Source organism: Emydura macquarii, unplaced genomic scaffold (genome assembly GCF_026122565.2).
Source record: "Emydura macquarii macquarii isolate MOO-44397 ecotype Brisbane River unplaced genomic scaffold, CSIRO-AGI_Emac_v2 contig_3128, whole genome shotgun sequence".
Taxonomy (NCBI): Eukaryota; Metazoa; Chordata; order Testudines; family Chelidae; genus Emydura; species Emydura macquarii.
The window spans coordinates 5,108,821-5,127,118 of NW_027133265.1; the positions used below are offsets into that span (position 1 = coordinate 5,108,821).

Genomic DNA, 18,298 nt, shown 5'->3' on the forward strand with positions numbered 1-18,298 from the left:
TTATGTCTGAGCTGCCTGAGTGTACAGCTTTTGCTAGCAGCTCCCAAGTCCACAAGCCTGCTACCATCCCATCACTCCATCACCACAAGACTTTGTCCTCTACTCGCAATTCTCCGTGCTCCTCAGCTTGCTACCATAACATCCATTTTCACTGCAGAACTTTGTCTCTCATTTCTCCCCACACCTCACATGATAATTAAGAGGAACCCCTGTCATGCCCCCAGTAGCTCCTCTCTCTCGACTCAAGCAGTCTATTCCAGTGGTACACATGATGCGTCACAAACTGGGGATTGCATGAGTTGCCCCACAGCAGCTACTACGTTTCCTGTATACTGCTATATGTTGACTATGTCAAAGTTGCAGTTCATCCATATACCAGCTAGATAGCTCCACCATTGACTTAAGGTTCATCTGCCAGAGATATCATCCATTGTACTGCTGCCAATACCTTCACTGTGGACCCTGATAGGGGGAGCTAAAACAGGTACTATGCCTTGTCCAAGGACTACCTGAGAACTAGCGGAAGGAAGGGGCACTCTATATCCTATTCATAGGTTATTACCTATGCCGCTGCCTACTATACTCTACTATACTATACTATACTATGTACTATATTGCAGTGCAGTTAATTCTATACTTCTAAATTGAACATACCTAAATTTTAGTGAGCACCAATACATCCCATTTAGGATGAGGATCCCACTCAGAGATGCTTCAGTCAATTTGGTCTTTCCAGGCATAACAGTGCATAAGTATTCTGGAGACCACAGTTGTCCTACATACTAAGACCCTTCAGAAAATTGTGATCCCCAAGGAAGTAGAAAATCAAGTATGTTCTGTATAAACAGGGGTGAAGGCACTGCTTCAAAAATCATGTTTCAGGAAACCTTGCAACTGTGGTTTTATATATACACACATACTTATGTTTGTGTTTGAGTTAGTGTATATAAGGTGTGTATGTCCACACACAAACTTATATGCATGCACATTAAATATATAAATTCACAAAGTTTTCCAATTTTGGCCAGCTCAAATATCAAACATCCCAAAAAAGAATTAAAATGCTAGGGCAGAAGAGTTAGCTATCCCTATTCTGGAAACATGTCTGCAGCACTGTGACTTTGAATCAGGATTCTTCTTTACAAACTGGAATAAGCGATAATAATTTATAAAAGTATAAAGAGGATATCATATAGCTCTTTCAAATATATTCTGAACTGACACAGAAAGCTGCCTGCCTTGGACATGATACAATTATAGATGGATGGATGGATGGATCATTTCCAAAAATATGTATGTTTCATATATTTCTTGAGGGAAGTTATTGTGTTTATATTTAACTTTTATGGGAAGCTCTTGTTTCCTGCAAAATTCTTGGCTGGAAAGTTCTGGAGGACTAAGGCATTAACAATTGCTCTCCTTGTTCTGACCAGTCACTACTCCCACTACTAAAGTTGACCTAAAAGGCTTTCATTTTAGGTAGTTTTGCCTTTTCTTGTGTTGGGAGCACCAGACTACTACCGATAGTAATAGTGTCCTGTTAGACTATACTTTTGTAAAAACAGAATTGCAGGTAATTGCCCATAAATAAACCATTTTTAAAAAAAAAAATCATTCTGTTTTTCCTGCAGGTACTGTATTTGGCAATGGTAAAACTTCAGACTACCTGCTCTTGGGAAACATGGTTTACACTGTAAGTCTTGCTGTAGTCTTGTCTGGTATTCTGTCAGCTGATTATTTTTTCTAATCTCTTTCTCTTTTAACTTTGCCACTTCTTCATTTTATATATATATACTTAATAATTATATATTAAATACCTATATACTAAATATGGTTCTAATATTATTTATATTTTTTATTCTTTCCGTCAACTCTTCCATGTAGAAAACAATGTGGTCACTTGAGAATAAATGGACAAATTGGATGATTCTAAGAGGTGCATGATTGGCAGACTCTGGTTCCCTGCTAGCAGGCTCACAAAACAAGGGAGAAAGGACAAGCCTGTTTGCTGTCCTTTTTGCAAAGGATAGAGTGAGGTTGCATAGGACTCCTCCCAGAGCTGAAGCTAGGGTGTTAGAATTTCCCATTTCCTAGAGGAATGCTTATCACTGATCACACACAAGTGGATCAGAAAATAGTGAGCCAGGGATTCTCCCTCAAGCTGCAAGCTCCACCCCATCAAATCTTCATCCAGTTGCCCATTTCCAGAGACCCTGTAAAACACAATCTGATCCAAAACAAAATATCTCATATTCTGGATATGAGAATAATAGAGAATGTTCCCACGGAAGAAAGGTTCTCTGGGTTATGTTCCATCTTCTTCATCCTTCAGAAGCACACTGCGGGGGAGGGGAACATCAGAGGAATCAAGCTCAAAAGGGTCAACAAATGGATGAAGAAAATGAAGTTTTGGGTGGAGACTCTGGTCTCTGTAGTGTCATTCTTGTGCTGGGGAAATGTCTTGACCTCAGTGGATCCAGCAGACACATATCTCCATATCCTCATCAGATTGTGCCACCGCAGACTTCTGAGGTTCACCTACAGCGGGAGACATTATTAGTACCAAACACTCCTGTGCAGGTTGTCCATTGCCTCGAGAAAGCTATTGGTGGTCATTATAGCCAGACTCAGGTTGCAGAGAACTTTCCTGTACTCTTTCCTGGACAAACATCCAGATCAGAACTCCATTGCAATCAGCAGCACACAGAGCTATGCCTCAGATGCTGAATCATCAACAAGAGCACAGCTTCATCATCAGGGTCAAGAGAAGTTCCTTGATTCCATCCACCAGAATAACTCACCTGAGAGTGGAGATAAATACATTTGTACCAAAGAACTACCCATCATTAAACAGTTTACAGAAAATCCAAGAGTTTATCATCCTGCTCAGGAGCTGCAAGAGGCCTACTATAGCACTGTGTTTCCAACTGCTAGGCCTCCTGGTGTCATGTGTAGGGATCATTCCATGGACCGAGTCACACATCAGACATCTTGAAGCCTTCATCCCAAAGGTGTGATACCACTCCTCAGAACACTTGAAAAATCAAGTACAGGTTCTGACACAGTGTTCAACTCCCTACAATGATGATCGGCCCAGAACGATGTCTGCCAAGACATGCCATCTGCATTACAGATCCTCTAGTTCTCACAACCAATGCCAACCTAGAGGGCTGGGGAGCTCATTTGGAGACCAAAACACCGCAGGGTCTCTGAAGCCCAGAGGAGAAGGCTCACAGCATACATTTCCTAGAGTTGAGAGCAGTCAAGCTGGTTCTACAATGGTTCCAGTCCACCCTGAGGGGGCACCATGTCTTAGTTCAATCAGCCAATATGATTTAAGGTCGCACATTTAAACAACCAAGGGGCAACAAGGAAACTGGTACTACAAGTAGAAGCAACGGAAATAATAAGGTGGGTGGAGCAGTTTCTCCTTTCCCTCAGGGTGATCTACATAAAATGAGGTCTGACTGGTTCAAGGTCAACAACTTTGCGTGGTGCCTGAATCAGGAGGTTTTTCAGTCTTCTTTTTTCAGGTGTTCAACCTACCTTTGACTGACCTGTTCTTGAATCACACGAACACAAAGATGCCAAAATACTTCATAAGGGAGTCAGACCCCAAATCCCTGGGAACAGATGCCTTATCATACAGTTGGCTGCAGAGCCTACTCTACATTTTCTACCCTGTACATTATTGGGGCAGGTGGTTCAGAAAATAAAACAAGAATAGATGATGGTAATACTGATAACTCGTCATTAGCTGAGGAGACCTTGACTCTCAGACCTGATAGAGCTGAATCTGGAGCCTCCCCTCCAGCTTCTGTGAAGACTGAACATTCTCTTGCAAAGTCCTTTTCTTCATCCTGATCTAGGCTGACTTCAACTAACAGCCTGGCTATTGAGAGGGAATCAAGCACTAGAGGGTCTCAGTCTGTTGTCCAGAGTCATTAAGACAGTGCTTTTGTCTAGGAAAGTTATGGATACTAAAAGTGTGCTCTTCTGTGTGGTCCAGATTCAACAACTGGTGCCTAGAGCACAATGCAAATCCCAGAAATCCCAACCATTCTGGACTTTTTCCAAGAAGGCATAGTCAGAGCCCTTCAGCCCAGTATCATTGCACATCAGGTTCTGCTCTTTACTACCGTGCTATTTGCAGGATTCTCAGGCTCCCTAGCAAACAATCTACAGGTAGCCAGATTCCTTCGAACAGTCTGATAAGCCAGATCCCATCAGTCAGACCACTCTTTTCAAAATATAACCTACCACTAGTTTTGAGGGCCTTGACAAGCCATCCCTTAGAGCCTTTGACTTCAGTGTCAGCATTTTATTTATCCATTAAAATTTGTTTCTCAGTAGCTGTCAGAATTGGCAGCTTTACAGGAGTCTTACTGTGTGTTCCATAAGGACAAGGTAGTTCTCAGGTCACCAGAATCCTTTCTTCCTAAGGTAAATTCCTCCATCCACACTTCTCAAGAGGTTCTGCTTCCTTCATTCGGTCCAAAACCACAGCATCCAACTGAAAAGATGTGGCACACCTTAGATGTCAGAAGAGCATTGAAAATCTATCTCAAGTGTACAGAATCCACAAGAAGATCAGGCTCTCTATTCATGTTCTTCCATCCAAAATGTCAGGAACTCAGACTTTCCAAGTCCTCTACTGCTGGGTGGATTATACTATGTATTGTAGTAGCCTACAAATCATTGGAGGTTCATGTTCCAGAAGCGATCAGGGCAAACTCCACAATATCCCTAGCAACCTCATAAGCTGAATGAGCAAGTGCATCCACTTGCAAAACAGCCACTTGATCTACAGCTAACACCTTTATTAAGCACCATAAGTGGATTTTCTGTCTTCAGAAAGGTGTCTTGGCAGGAAGGTGCTGCAGGAGGTGGCCCACAAATAATGTAGTCTTTTGAGCAAGCCCATAAAAAGGAGGGTACTTCCTTGTTTCCTTTCCTATCAAGCTTTTTTCATAACCCTCCCTACATCTGTTCACTGCTTCTATTTGCCAGATGTCCATAATTGTAGGAGACACAGGGCTGCAGAATGGAAAATTTCTAACCAATAATGTCCTTTCTGCTAGCAGCATCTCCCACAATTCTACTGACCCTATCTAGCTCATGAGCCAAAGGTCAGATATTAAGTGACATCATTACCATACAACCATCTTTCTTGGTCTAATGTACAGTTATTTCATTACCCTTGGAGTATTTTTAATGATGTTATGCAAGTTTTACAGCTTTGGAAAAGCTTGCAGCAAGTGAGAGCAGAGGGGGCATGGCCAAAGCATGCAGTGCTGAAACACTGATCCACTTCCGGTGAGCTACAGAATGAGGAGAGCAGCCCAGACCTCCAGAATTGTGGGAGGCTGAACAGTAAGGCTATGGGAGAACCACATCCCAGATAAGTGCTCTGTGTGCAAGTCCTTCTCAGCCTGGACATGCTAGTCTAGCTCAACATACATCTACTGGAGCAATCCATGCAGTTCAGTTTGAACCCAAAAGGAACAGATATGACTAGCGTGAGACCAAATAACCAGCACTGGCTCTCTTAAGTTCTTCGTGTACTCTGGGATTGGGCAGTGGAAAGAAGGTGAAGAGGACACTGGCAGAGTCAGTGCTGATGACTGCTTTGACACCAACTGCCTCAGAATCAATAGCCCCATCACTAGTAGTTCTGGTGCTGACAATTCAGGCTTCTTTACCAACTGTCCCAATCAGCTCATGCAGTAAAACCAGCACATGTGACCACTCGTAAATGGGACAGCACTCATATAGCCCGTCCAAAATTAAGCATAGCTCCTAGACTGAGGGGAGCTTCTGGAGGGAGAATGCAGAACATCACTCCAAGAACAAGAAACCCAGCACAGATCCTCATAGCAATGCCCATGATGGAACCCAGCAATGATGGATATTCTGCAGAGGCATCCATATCATCCCGGACACCTTCCCAATACTGAAGAGCTCTGCAGTACTGGAGCTGGTACCAGCCCAGTTCCATCCCTTGGTATCACCTTTCAATAAGTAGATGCCTCCTCTGCACTGCCAACATATTACTTCTCACCAGCATCAAGCAGAGATCCCTCTCCCATGCCATCAGAGAATAACCCCAAAGATGGTATCTGGGATTCCCTGTTCAGAGTGGTGCCCTAGCTGGCACAGACATGGCACTGGGCTGGCCACACCTTATTCCTAGGTCTGACAGCCAGAATATTATCAATGTAAGAAACTAGATATCCCAAGGGATGCTTATCTTCTACCTCCTTAACCAATCAAGCCTCAAATGCAACATTGTTGTCCTTAACTTCTGTGAAGGTCAAATTGTATAATCCTTTTCATATTGAAGTTATGTAACTGTGACAGCTGCAGTCTTTGCTGACGCAGTGGGAAATGAACTGGGAACCTCCAGAGCAAAAAGCAAGACCTGTTACAACTGGAGCTAAGGCTCTCTAGCTAGGCCTGGTAACAGACTCATATGCTTTGCTGATCAGTCACAGAAGGAGACCTATAACACACACCAGTAGATTACAGAACCATGAAGCAGATGTTCCTTTGGTTAACAGAAAACTTGATACCTTTTACAAAGTTTCCAGGGAACTTTTCCTAATTCCAAAAAAGTCCTAGGATATCTGAAACTAAAGAAGTGTCTCAGAAGTATAAAGTTCTACAGTTCCAATGGGTGATGATCATTACTAATACTTGTTTAATAAACTAACTTTCCTGGCTACATCAATATCTGTGTTAATTTCAAATGGAATCTTATATTCCTATCTAGGAAGACAAAATAAAATAACCCACCACCACTTTTAAACATATCCTTAAATTAACTTGCCTTCCGTGATGCTAAATAGTCCACACACAATGTTTTTTGAGCAGATTCCATTAACGTGAGGGTCTGCTCCAAAGCCCATTGAAGTCAATGGAACAAATTCCCTTTGACTTCAGTAGGCTTTGCACCAGATCCTAAATCAGCAGTTCATGTAAGGAGCTCATTAGCCTACTGGGGTGCAATGAAGTTCACAGTGCTTTAGGTTTAAGATCATAAGGGAAATCTAAATTAAAAATCATACATACATATATTCTTAATTGAATAGGTCGGTTACCAGTTACAAAAACATGAAATAATGAATGAAATAGTAATAAAATAATAAAGGAATGAAAGTCATGTTTTATAAGTTTAAATGTACCGTATGCATGATTTCTATATAATGGGGCATAAACTCTGTAATAATGCACATGATTTTTTCATGTGCATTATCATTAAATGCTAAACATAAGCCTTTTGTGGGTCCTTTTATTTTGAATTCCTGGATTCCATTAATAGTTTAGAAACTTACTAAAGAAAAATAACAGATTTCTTTCCTTTTTTAATAGTTTGTGGTGATAACAGTGTGTTTAAAAGCTGGATTAGAGACTTCATATTGGACCTTGGTAAGAAAATTCTTATTATTCATGCACTCAAGTACACTATAGAAATATGTGATAATAAAATTTCTATACTACATTATTGTTAATTGACATAAATAATTATTACATTCATCACCCAAAGTATGCTAGGCACTTGACAGTACCAAGTAAACATACAGTTCGTGCCTCAAAGATCTTCTATATACTCTGAAAAGATAAAATATTGTGGGTCAAAAACAAAAGGAAAGCAATGAAGAGGAGGGACTTAGGACAAGGATTGCAATAATATCATATGGTTATGTAGTGAGACACAAGTTGGATGTAATCACTAAGATGTATGGGAATATTTTTTTTTTTCATTTACTTTTGAAAATAAGTATTGTCTTGCTCCAACTAAAGAGCAGTAGGAGTTTTACCATTGGCTTAGCAGGCACAGAGTTGTGCCAATGATCTTTGAAAATCCTACTTTCCATGTCAGAACTGCATTGTAAACTTCAAAGGATAAAAATCATCTCTCTTAGAGCATTCTTTGCAGCACTGAGCTCATTGTAGGCACTGAGTAAATATGTTTTGATTTTTCTTTTTGTTTTTCAGTTTAGCCATATAGCAATATGGGGAAGCATTGCACTTTGGGTAGTATTTTTTGGAGTCTACTCATCTTTGTGGCCTGTCATTCCTATGGCACCTGACATGTCAGGGGAGGTAATGTTTGTCTTTTAATTAATCTCCAAATCTTTGCACAATATGTGGCTTAAATGTTCAGTTAGGGCCTGATCTTTGTTGAATTGCAATATTTGCTGCAGAGACAGGAGAAAATTGTGAGGATTTTTCCCAATAATTAAGGGGAAAAAATTAACACTGTTACAGTGTATTGGGCAGGCTTCTCACATAGCTATAGATTTATCTAAATCTAATTGCTGTGTAGTTATAGTATGATTAAAGTAACATAGGTTTATACACTTTTACAAAAATTAGTTCAACAGAGCATCAGAAAAGGATTCTTTATGTGGCTGCATCATTCAGCAAAGTCGGAAATCAATACTTAACTTAGTTGTAAGATTGATAATAGTACCTTGGCAATTTTTAGTTTTCATTGAGAAAGTTTCACGCAACTTAAGCGAATTCACAATTTTGACACTGGAATTATTTGGGTAGGGACTTTTTTCTCATATATGGAGATACTGAAGAAGTACATTTGTTAATATTATAAAGTCTTTCTTTGCAACAGAAGAAGAGCAAACATATATTTTTAATCAATATCTTAAATTTTGCAGAAACTATGAAACATCCAAAAAATTCAGAGACCCTAAATCACAGAATCCATTGACTTTCATGCCCCCAGTTTTCTCCTGTCTGTTAGTTTTTTCCTTAGAATGCATTATTGTATTCCATCTTTAAAACATTTTGACTTGAATCTTCTATTTCTCTTTCATCTATATGTTGAATATTTTTAGTATTGATCCAGTCCTGCAAACCATATTTAAGTTTTCCCCTTCTGCTGGTTAATTCTTTAGATAAAATAGTGTAGAGGTCTGTGCTGCAATACTTAAAGGTTTGGGTTCAAATCCTGTTGATGTTGCATACTGGGGAGTTGTTACAATAACACATCATAGAATTTGGCTTGCCTTTTTTCTTTTTAAAAAACTAGGAAGTAACATACAGAAAAAACGTTTTAAATTGAAGTTATTTATTTAAAACTCTGTTGAAAGAAGTTATTTTGTGCACTGAATGAGTCAGGGAGCCTATGGAAAAATAGTACATAATCATGTAATTAAAGACTGCCTACACACAAGGGAGCCAAATTACGGTTGTATGGGAAACCTTAAATCTAACATTTCCTAACCTTTGAGCCACCCGAATAACTTCATTTTAACATTTTTAGTATCTGATATTAATATATATATAGAGAGAGTGGATAGGGTAGTATCTCACAAAGGTTTTATCAGCATGAGTTTAAGAGGGCCCCATTGCTCACAAATAATCAAGCAGATCATCCTACACAAGTGCCACTAAAACTATCATATATCATCATATATTCTTTAAGTGCCACATTTTACAGAAATACTATTTTTACAAATATTTTACAGAGTTTTTTGTTGTGTTTTACATTTTGGATTTGGTTGCCACTTGAAGGGGGAAAGGCATTGATTGGGGGGTGAGAAGGTAACACTAGCACAATGGAAACTCAAGAGAGATTGTAGTCTGGGAGCACAAAAAGAGTGTGGGCATTGCACTCCCCTGTAAAAAGCAACATGCTTTTTCTCTGCGCCCAGTCTCCTTTTGGCGAGGTTTGTGCCACTATGGGCATGAGCTTTTGTTCAAGGAAGTGTAATTTATCACACAGCTGTGCATTTTAGATATCCCCGCTACTAATTCCACAAGCCCAGTGTTACTCCAGGGTAGAGTGAGAAGATAGCAAGTGTGAAAAATGACAGAGGATGAGGGGTAGTAGATGCCTGTATAAGACAAAGCCCTGAATATCGGGACTGTCTCTATAAAATCGGGACATCCGATCACCCTACACCAGGATAAAATTTTTATTTTCTGGAAAGGTTGAGATAAAATTTTGGATGATACAAAATGTTGAGGCAGATGAAGTATTTGGGAGATAGCTTTCCAAAAACGGAAGTGCTTTCCCTTCTTAAAAATGTTTTGACTCTTGAAAACTCCAAAGCATCTTGACCTACAAACTCACATTTCTCCTTCGACTGCTTGCTTATGTCCATTCCTGTGTAGGTGTGTGCTCACCCTGAGCATCACCGCTGGAAAGTTTTTTCCCTCACTGGTATCTGTCAGGTCAGCTCTGGTGCCCGCTGGAGTTGCACCCTCAAAGGGCCAGTATATAGGGCCCTGCTGACCCCTCAGTTTATTCTTACCACCTGTGATGGCCCCTGGAACTTCCGCTCATCCTTGCATTCATGCCAATACTCTCCTCAGTGGACTCTGGTTCTTTTTCCTGTATATAATTAAAAGTGGTAGTTAGATTTACAATTTATTGTTAGTTAGTAGTTAATAGATTAGAACCCCGCTTACTGGGATTACGCCTTCCCTGGCACTGGGACATGCCATAAGCCCATAACAATTAGTGACTTTCCACTCTACCTGCCTTAAGTGCTTGGGGGAGTCCCACCTGCGGGAATGCTGTTGGATTTGTAAGGGGTTTGAATCCAGTATCAAAAAGGACAGAGACCAGAGGCTCAAATTCCTTCTTATGGAGGCAGCTTTCCATCTCCCCTCAGAACTGAGTCATGTCGACTTGGCACCGAGCACCTCAACCTTGGTGAGCAGTGCACTGGCTTCTCTGAGAGACAGGCAGCACAGCTCGGCCTCTCCGGCACCAAGGAAGGACTCCTCATTTGCATCCCAAAACTCTTGGCACCATCAGGGCTCTCCAGTGCAGAGGAGGTCTACACCTCAACGGAACACTCATCACTGCTCCCAGTCACTGGTGCCAAGGAAGAAGCAAAGGAAAACGGACATAGGGCACTCCCCAACCCTGAGGCCTGCTGGCCACAGGGAAGCTGGCAGAGTGAGACCTTTACTGGGCCTCTCAGACTCAACAGCTGTCAGCCTAGTACCATTGACTCCAGCGCAGGAAAGGGGCCCATTGAGTCCAGTACCATTGGACTCACCTCCAAAAGAGAGCCATTGGAGTACAGCCCTGGCACTTCCATCCACACCAGAGATGTTTGAGGCAGCAAGGGACCTACTGACTCTCCTGGTACCGCCATTCCCCAGCAGGCGTGAACAGGCATCGGAAGCAAAAGCTGCCATGGCACCAAGGGAAAACCAGCGATGATGACACAACACCAGTCACCTCCTTCCCAGCACCAACCAATTCTGCTCCACTGTGGTCACCAAGGAGCGACTCCTCACAGTTGAACTCTGAGGTTTAATCTTACACCTCCCACAGGAACACTACCGATCTGACCAACAATACCCAGCAGCTGATAAGGGCCAAGGGTTCCTGCCAACAGCCTGGCCAGCATAGGGGCAGGTGCCTGTGCAATGGCCTTTCTGGAATCCCTGGGTATTCCAACCAGTCCAGGGGTCACAGTCAAGGAGATCTTTCTCTGTTGTGTCAAAGTGTAGAGCTCTTCCACCACCTTCCTTGGTACAGAAACCACAACCTGGTACCAAGCCCAGCACTGAACTTCAGGACCCAGTACTGCGGGATCCTTCATGTGCAGAAGGACAGGAACAAGGACCTGTACCTGTCCAAACATCCTCCTCTTTCTCTTCTGATGAGCCAGTAGCAGGCACTTTGATTGTGCCCACTCAGGACAACTACAGGGCACACCAGGAGCTCCTCAGAAGAGAAGCCCAAAACCTGGGGATCCAGACAGACAAAATTTCAGAATCCTCCCGTACCTTGGTGGACATCTTGGCCTCTTCAGGGCCATTGTGAGTGGCTTTGCCCCTGAACGGTGCCATTCTGGAACCCATTAAGGCCCTGTGGCAGACTTCAATCTCCTCGCAACCCACTGAAAAGAGGGTGGAGGAAAAGTATTTTGTCCCCCCAAAAAGAGGTTTGAATACTTATACACTCATCCCCCTTCAGGGTTGCTGGTGGTGTCAGTGGCCAAAAGAGAGGGAGAGGAAGGATCTACTCCCATATCATCCCACTTTAAGCCCAATCCACTGCCCCATTTCTATCATCCTCCATCAAGACAGGATTACAATATTAGATGGAGTAGGGGCTATAAAAGGAGGCCTCTGCCCCAGTCCTCATCAACCCATGGGCCTGACCCCTCCAGACAATTGTTTGGGTCTCAACAAACCTTTTGAGGGTATGCCTGAGGATGGCATACAAGGAGAGTGTCTGGATCTACACTCCCCAATTTTTGTGGGCCAGTTATCCTACTTCTATTGGACGTGGGCCTATATCACATCAGACTATTGGTGCTATGCACAATAAGAAAATACACCTTGCAATTCAGTTTTTCCCCTCCTTCCTACCCTCTCTTCCCCTCCCTCTTCAGGGACACTTCTCATAAGCAATTTATAATCCAGGAGATGTGAGTGCTCCTGCAAGTGAGAACAGTAGAGGAGGTTCCTCCAGAGCTAAGGGGCAGGGGTTCTACTCCCATTATTTCCTAATCCCAAAGACCTGCAGTGGTCTCAGACCCATCTTCGACCTGCGAAATCTCAACAGATTCATAAAGAAGCTGAAATTCCTCATGGTCTTCTTGGCCTCTGTTATCCTGTCTCTGGATCCGGGGGACTGGTATGCCACCCACAACTTGAAGGATTCTTATTTTCATATTTCAATCTTCCAAGGCCACAGAATATTCCTCTGATTCATTGTGAACCAGGTACAATACCAATTTACTGTACTTCCATTCAATCTGTCAGCAGCCCCTCGGATTTTCACGAAGTGCATTGCAGTTGTCACAGCTTTCCTAAGGAAACAAAGAGTTCAGGTATATCCTTACCTCAGTGACTTCCTAATCAGAGGTTGGTCCAGGGCCCAGGTGGAGGCAGATGTACAGCTAATGCTGTCAACCTTCCAGAAGTTAGGCCTCTTGATAAACATGCAGAAATCAATGTCTCCCCTGTCCAAAGGACAGAATTCATAGGGGCGTTCCTCGACTCGGTCCAGGCAAGAGCCTTCCTTCCGAAAGCCTGGTTCCAGGCCCCGGGCTCAATCATAGAAAGACTCAGAAACCCACCCTAAAACTTCTGGGGAATATGGCTTCTTGCACTTACTTGGTGAAACATGCAAGTTTGTGACTCAGACCTCTTCGAGCCTGGCTAGCATCAGTGTGTCGACCATGCCGGGATCACTTGGACATGGTAGTCATACTTCCCTCTTCAGTGATCACCACTCTCCTTTGGTGGCTGGATCCAGAGACAGCATGTGCAGGTGTCCCATTCTCAAAAACTCAGCAGTCATTGTCTCTAGTGACCAACCCTTCTGCACTGGATTGGGAGGCTCATCTGGGGCCCTCAGAACCCAGGGCCCCTGATCCCAGGTGGAACTCTCGCTTCACATCAACATGAACGAACTCAGAGCAGTGCGCCTTGCCTGCCGAATATTCCAATCCCACCTGGAAGGCAAATGTGTTTCAGTGCTTACAGACAACAAAACAGTGATGTTCTATATAAACATACAGAGTGAAGCATGTTCCTTTCACCTAGCCAGGAGAGCCAGGAAGCTCTCCACCTATGGGAATTCTGCATACACCACTCAATTCACTTCGAAGCCTCCTCTCTCCACAGAATGAACTAACAGATCACCTCAGCAGGTCCTTCTCCAATCACAAATGGTCCATCTGCCCAGACATTGTGAAGGACATTTTCCAGAGGTGGGGAACTCCCCGAATAGACCTGTTGGTGACCAGACACAACAGAAAATGGCTACAGTTCTGTTCCTTTCTAAACCACAGCTTGAGCTCACTCAAGAACACATTTCTCCTCCCTTGGAGAGACCATCTCTGTTATGCACCCCTCCTCCCCGTTCCTCTCATACACAAGGTCCTGCTGAAGGTCAGAGAAGAAGGAACAAACCTGATCCTGATAGCCCCAGACTGGCCTCACCAGCACTGGTTCACCACCCTTCTGGATCTTTTGGTGGATCTGTTTCCGGATCTCATCTGCCAGGATTATGGATGCTTACATCACCCGAACCTCAATTCCCTTCATCTCACAGCCTGGAAGCTCCATAGCTGAATGCCTTGGAGCTAGCATGCTCTGATCTGGTTCAAGAAGTTCTTCTAGGGATCAGAAAGCCTTCCACTAGGGCAACATACTTGGAAAAGTGGAAAATGTTCTCAACCTGATCAGTGCAGAAAGGGGTCTCACCCACGCAATCATCAGTACCGTGTATTCTGGACTATTTGCTACATGTGAAGCACCAAGGTCTATTAGTGTCTTTGATTAGAATCCACCTGGCTGTGATTTCTGTTTTTCATCAATGGGTGGACAGGAGGTCCATCTTTGCAAATCTGATCTGTAGTCACTTTCTCAAGGGGCTGGACAGACTGTACCCACAGGTGAGACAGCATATCCCGGCCTGGGACATCAATCTGATATTGTCAAAGCTCACAAGTCCCCCATTCGAGCCCTTATCAACATGTTCTCTATTCTACTTGTCCTAGAAGGTGGCCTTCGTGGGAGCCATCACCTCAGCCAGAAGGATCTCAGAGATTAGGGTCCTTACTTTAGAACTTCTATATATGATTTTCTTCAAGGACATGGTCCAACTGCACCCTCACCCAGCCTTCCTCCCAAAGGTGGTGTCACAATTCCACAATAACCAGGACATTTTTCTCCCAGTCTTCTACCCGAAGCCACAGGCCAACAGGCAGGAACAGAAACTTCATTCACTAGATGTCAGGCAGGCGCTTGCCTTCTACATAGAAAAAATGAAATTATTTCAGAAAACTACCCAGCTTTTCATGGTGGTGGCAAACAGGATGGAAGGTCTCCTAGTCTCAGCCCAGAGAATTTCATAATGGATCACTTCTTGTATTCACATGTGCTACGAACTGGCGAAAGTCCCTGTTCTGGCCCTGCAACACATTCCACAAGAGCACAAGCATCTTCAGCTCCATTCGTTGCACAAGTTCCCATCCAGGATGTCTGTAGAGTGGCAACGTGGTCTTCGGCTAACACTTTTGCAACAGACTATGCCATCACTCAGCAGGCCACAGACGATGCTGGATTTGGCAGAATGGGGCTACAGTCTGCTTGTCAATGAACTCCAAACCCCCCTCCTGCACCTGCCTAGGAGTCACTTACATTGAAATGGACATGAGCAAGCACTCAAAGAAGAAAAAACGGTTACTAATATTCCGTAATTGTTTTTCTTTGAGATGTGTTGCTCATGTCCATTCCAAAACCCTTCCACCTACCGCTCTATCGGAGTTAGCAGGCAAGAAGGAGCTGAGGGGACAGTGGGCCCTATAGACCTGCCCTATGAGGGTACAACTCCAGGGGGCACCAGAGCCAACCCGATGGATACCACTGAGAGAAAAACTTCCGCGCAAGGGAGCTCAGGGCAAGCACACACTTATATTGGAATAGACATGAGCAGCACATCTCAAAGAACAACGGTTACGGATGGTTAGTAACCATTTTTTATTTTATTTTGTTTGTCATAACGAAACATGATGTCTCTGCTTGTTTGGAGTGGGATTAATAAGGTAATTATTTTGTCATTAAAAGCAGTTTGTACATACATTAGAAAACCTGCAGTGTTCCTAACTCCACATACAGTTTTCAAATTGCTTAGGAAATCTGTACCAACTAAATGCTAGCTTTCTGAACTGCTCATAAGTAAACTTCTCATTTTAGGAAGTCATCTCTCTGATTTCTCAACTCTGTTGTCTTTGGCCAAAGTGAGTCCCATCAAGCTGACAGCGTGGGTGCAGATCAGAACCATGGAACTGTTGTATTAATTTAGATGGTCTGTATGGACCCAAAGAGTTAAAGGTGTTAACAGGACTCTGAAACTGTCCAAAATCAAAAAATTCTAAACAAGGGTTGAGGTTTGGTATACAGAGACCTCAGCCTACTTAGTACTGTGGCAAACACATAATTAAAAATCTTTTAACCTTTTATTAAAAATATGAGAAGTGAGGAAAACACAGTTAAAGCATTTGAAATGTAAAGCATTAAGTAATGTGTCCATTTCAACAACATCTCTTATTCCCTTTCTCTTTTGCTGGACAGAATCTTTAGAAGTTAAAAAAAGCTATGTTTGACAGTCTTTTAGATGGTAATAACTATACATTTTTTGAAAAAAAGATTAAGTTGGATGGGTTAAGATGGGCTGGAGCTGATGTTGCTGTTGCTGCTATTAAAGTCCAATCCAATTTCCTAGAAAACAAAACAAACCAAATTCACACAAAAGGGGGGAGAGAAAGGGAAAGCAAAGATAAAAAATGCAGCTTCTGTCTCTGATGTTAACTCTCACTTGCAGTCTCATGTACTGGAGAAATACAGGCACAACACCTGGTCTTATCAGCCACTCAGAAACCTGGCAAACTTGTACCAGCATTGGGCTATTTAGGGCACTGCATTTAGCGACCTCTTTCTGGTCACAGAGTTACAGCATTTACAGCATTGTTGCAAAATATACAGACCAGCAAAGCATTATGCTGTCCTTATTAGACAGAATGGAAAAAACCCATAAAGTGGGGGAAAGAAAACGACACACAAAGCGGGAGGGTATTAGAAAGTCTTACATCCCAGATGGTATTCAGGATTTTTCCGGAGCCAGTGAAGGTAGTGATGTCATCTGACTCCCTCGCCTGCTCTGGTCAGAACTTCTTTCTTCTTTCAGAATTAGGATGAAGGTGGTCTGGGGTCCTAGGAGATGGTGGGGGTGGCAGCCATGATGGTGAAGCTCATTCTTTCCCCAGCTTTTGTCTTTCAGTCAGCCAGCATCACAGTCACTTCCATCTGTTCATCTATATTTGCCTCCCAATGTCTCTTTTTTTTTTTTTTAAAGAACTCCAAAAGGGGAGTGATGGGCAGAATAACCCGTCCTTTCATTATTTTGTCTATCAGTTAGGCCTACTTTCCAACACACCAATTTTGGTTCACTGATTTTTCAGTTCCACAGTTTCTTGTTTACCAAGCATGATCTTAACACAATATCAGTGTGTGTGTGTGTGTATATATATATATATATATATCAGTAGTCTTTTTTGTTTGGACTGATTCAGTCTTTCTGTGCACCATTTCCCATGAACATTTGTTGTTAGTTTGTTGTGACATTTTATGAACTTACACTCACTTTTTACAGTTGAGCTCACAATTAGGGTAAATTTTTAGTCCCATTTGTCACAACACCACTTCATTCCATCCTAATCTGGAAGACTTCTCATTGAGATAGTGATTCCTGACAGAGTGGAATTCTGTAGACATGATATATCCAAGAAGGTAGCTTAAGACCTCTTGGCCTTGAATAAGACATTTAACAAACTATTATAATTGTAGTTGGTGTGATGCAAGCAAACATGTATGGACACCTTTGTTTGCCTGCACAAATACTGCTTGACAACTTTCTTCACTTGTCTGAGTCGAACTTAAAGACTAACTCTATCCACATACATTTGGCAGCTATTTCATGAACTAGTCAAAGGCAGACCAATGTTTCCACAGTATCTTGTCATCTGTTTTTCATGGGGCTTGAGCTAGTCAAAAAATGAGGATGTGATTTTGACAAAAGTTTTTATGAAAATGATCATTTTTCTTTTTAGAAATTGTGAATTTCTAAATGAGTTTTACCAATTGTACTCTTGACAAAGCTGATTAATACTTCTATTGAGTGACTAAGTGCCTATGAAGCTCAAGTTTTATTGTACATGGAAGGTCATTTTTCTAGTGGCAGTGACTTCAGTTTGTAGAGTGATTTGGCTTCAGACTGATTCACCGTATACCAAATTTTACAAGGATAAATAGGTGCTTACTAGAACAGTGCTTCCCAGCCAGTGTGCTGCGGCACATTGGTGTGCCATGGAATTTTTTGAAAAACTACTTGAAGAGTTCTAGATTGGCTCACAAATATTTGAGTTCATTTCAAGACTATATGGTGGTTTGCCTCAAAATAATTAAAGGTATCAAGGTGAGAATCACTGTACTAGAAGGTTCTTAGCGTGGCAGTTTAACACCAAGGTATCCTATGACCACCAATGTGAAGAAGAGGAGGCTTGCTCCTACCTGCTGACATTGCCCCCAAGGACAAAAACATTAGAGTTGGTTGAAAGTTAGAGGGATGGGATGGGGAATTGTGAAAAATGTGTTCCTTGATTTTTCATCAAAAGAGTTTGAATTTTTAAATTTTTCAACCAGCTTTGCAAAATATCTTTAGAATTATAGTTGTTCTGTATGCCTCAAATTAGAACTGGGAATCCTGCAAGGTGATGTCTTCAGAAAAGCAGAG

The 18,298-nt window shown here is 42.3% G+C and overlaps 1 protein-coding gene across 4 annotated transcripts in view; it reads left to right on the plus strand.

Moving 5' to 3' along the window:
* Positions 1 to 18,298, plus strand: part of ATP8A1 (ATPase phospholipid transporting 8A1) — a 215,715-nt gene that overhangs the window by 167,662 nt on the left and 29,755 nt on the right. For all 4 annotated transcript variants that reach the window (XM_067531192.1, XM_067531193.1, XM_067531194.1 and 1 more), the window contains 3 exons: positions 1,632 to 1,693; positions 7,372 to 7,428; positions 7,999 to 8,106. In XM_067531192.1, the coding sequence (XP_067387293.1) occupies positions 1,632 to 1,693; positions 7,372 to 7,428; positions 7,999 to 8,106 (227 nt within the window). The remainder of the gene's footprint in view (positions 1 to 1,631; positions 1,694 to 7,371; positions 7,429 to 7,998; positions 8,107 to 18,298) is intronic.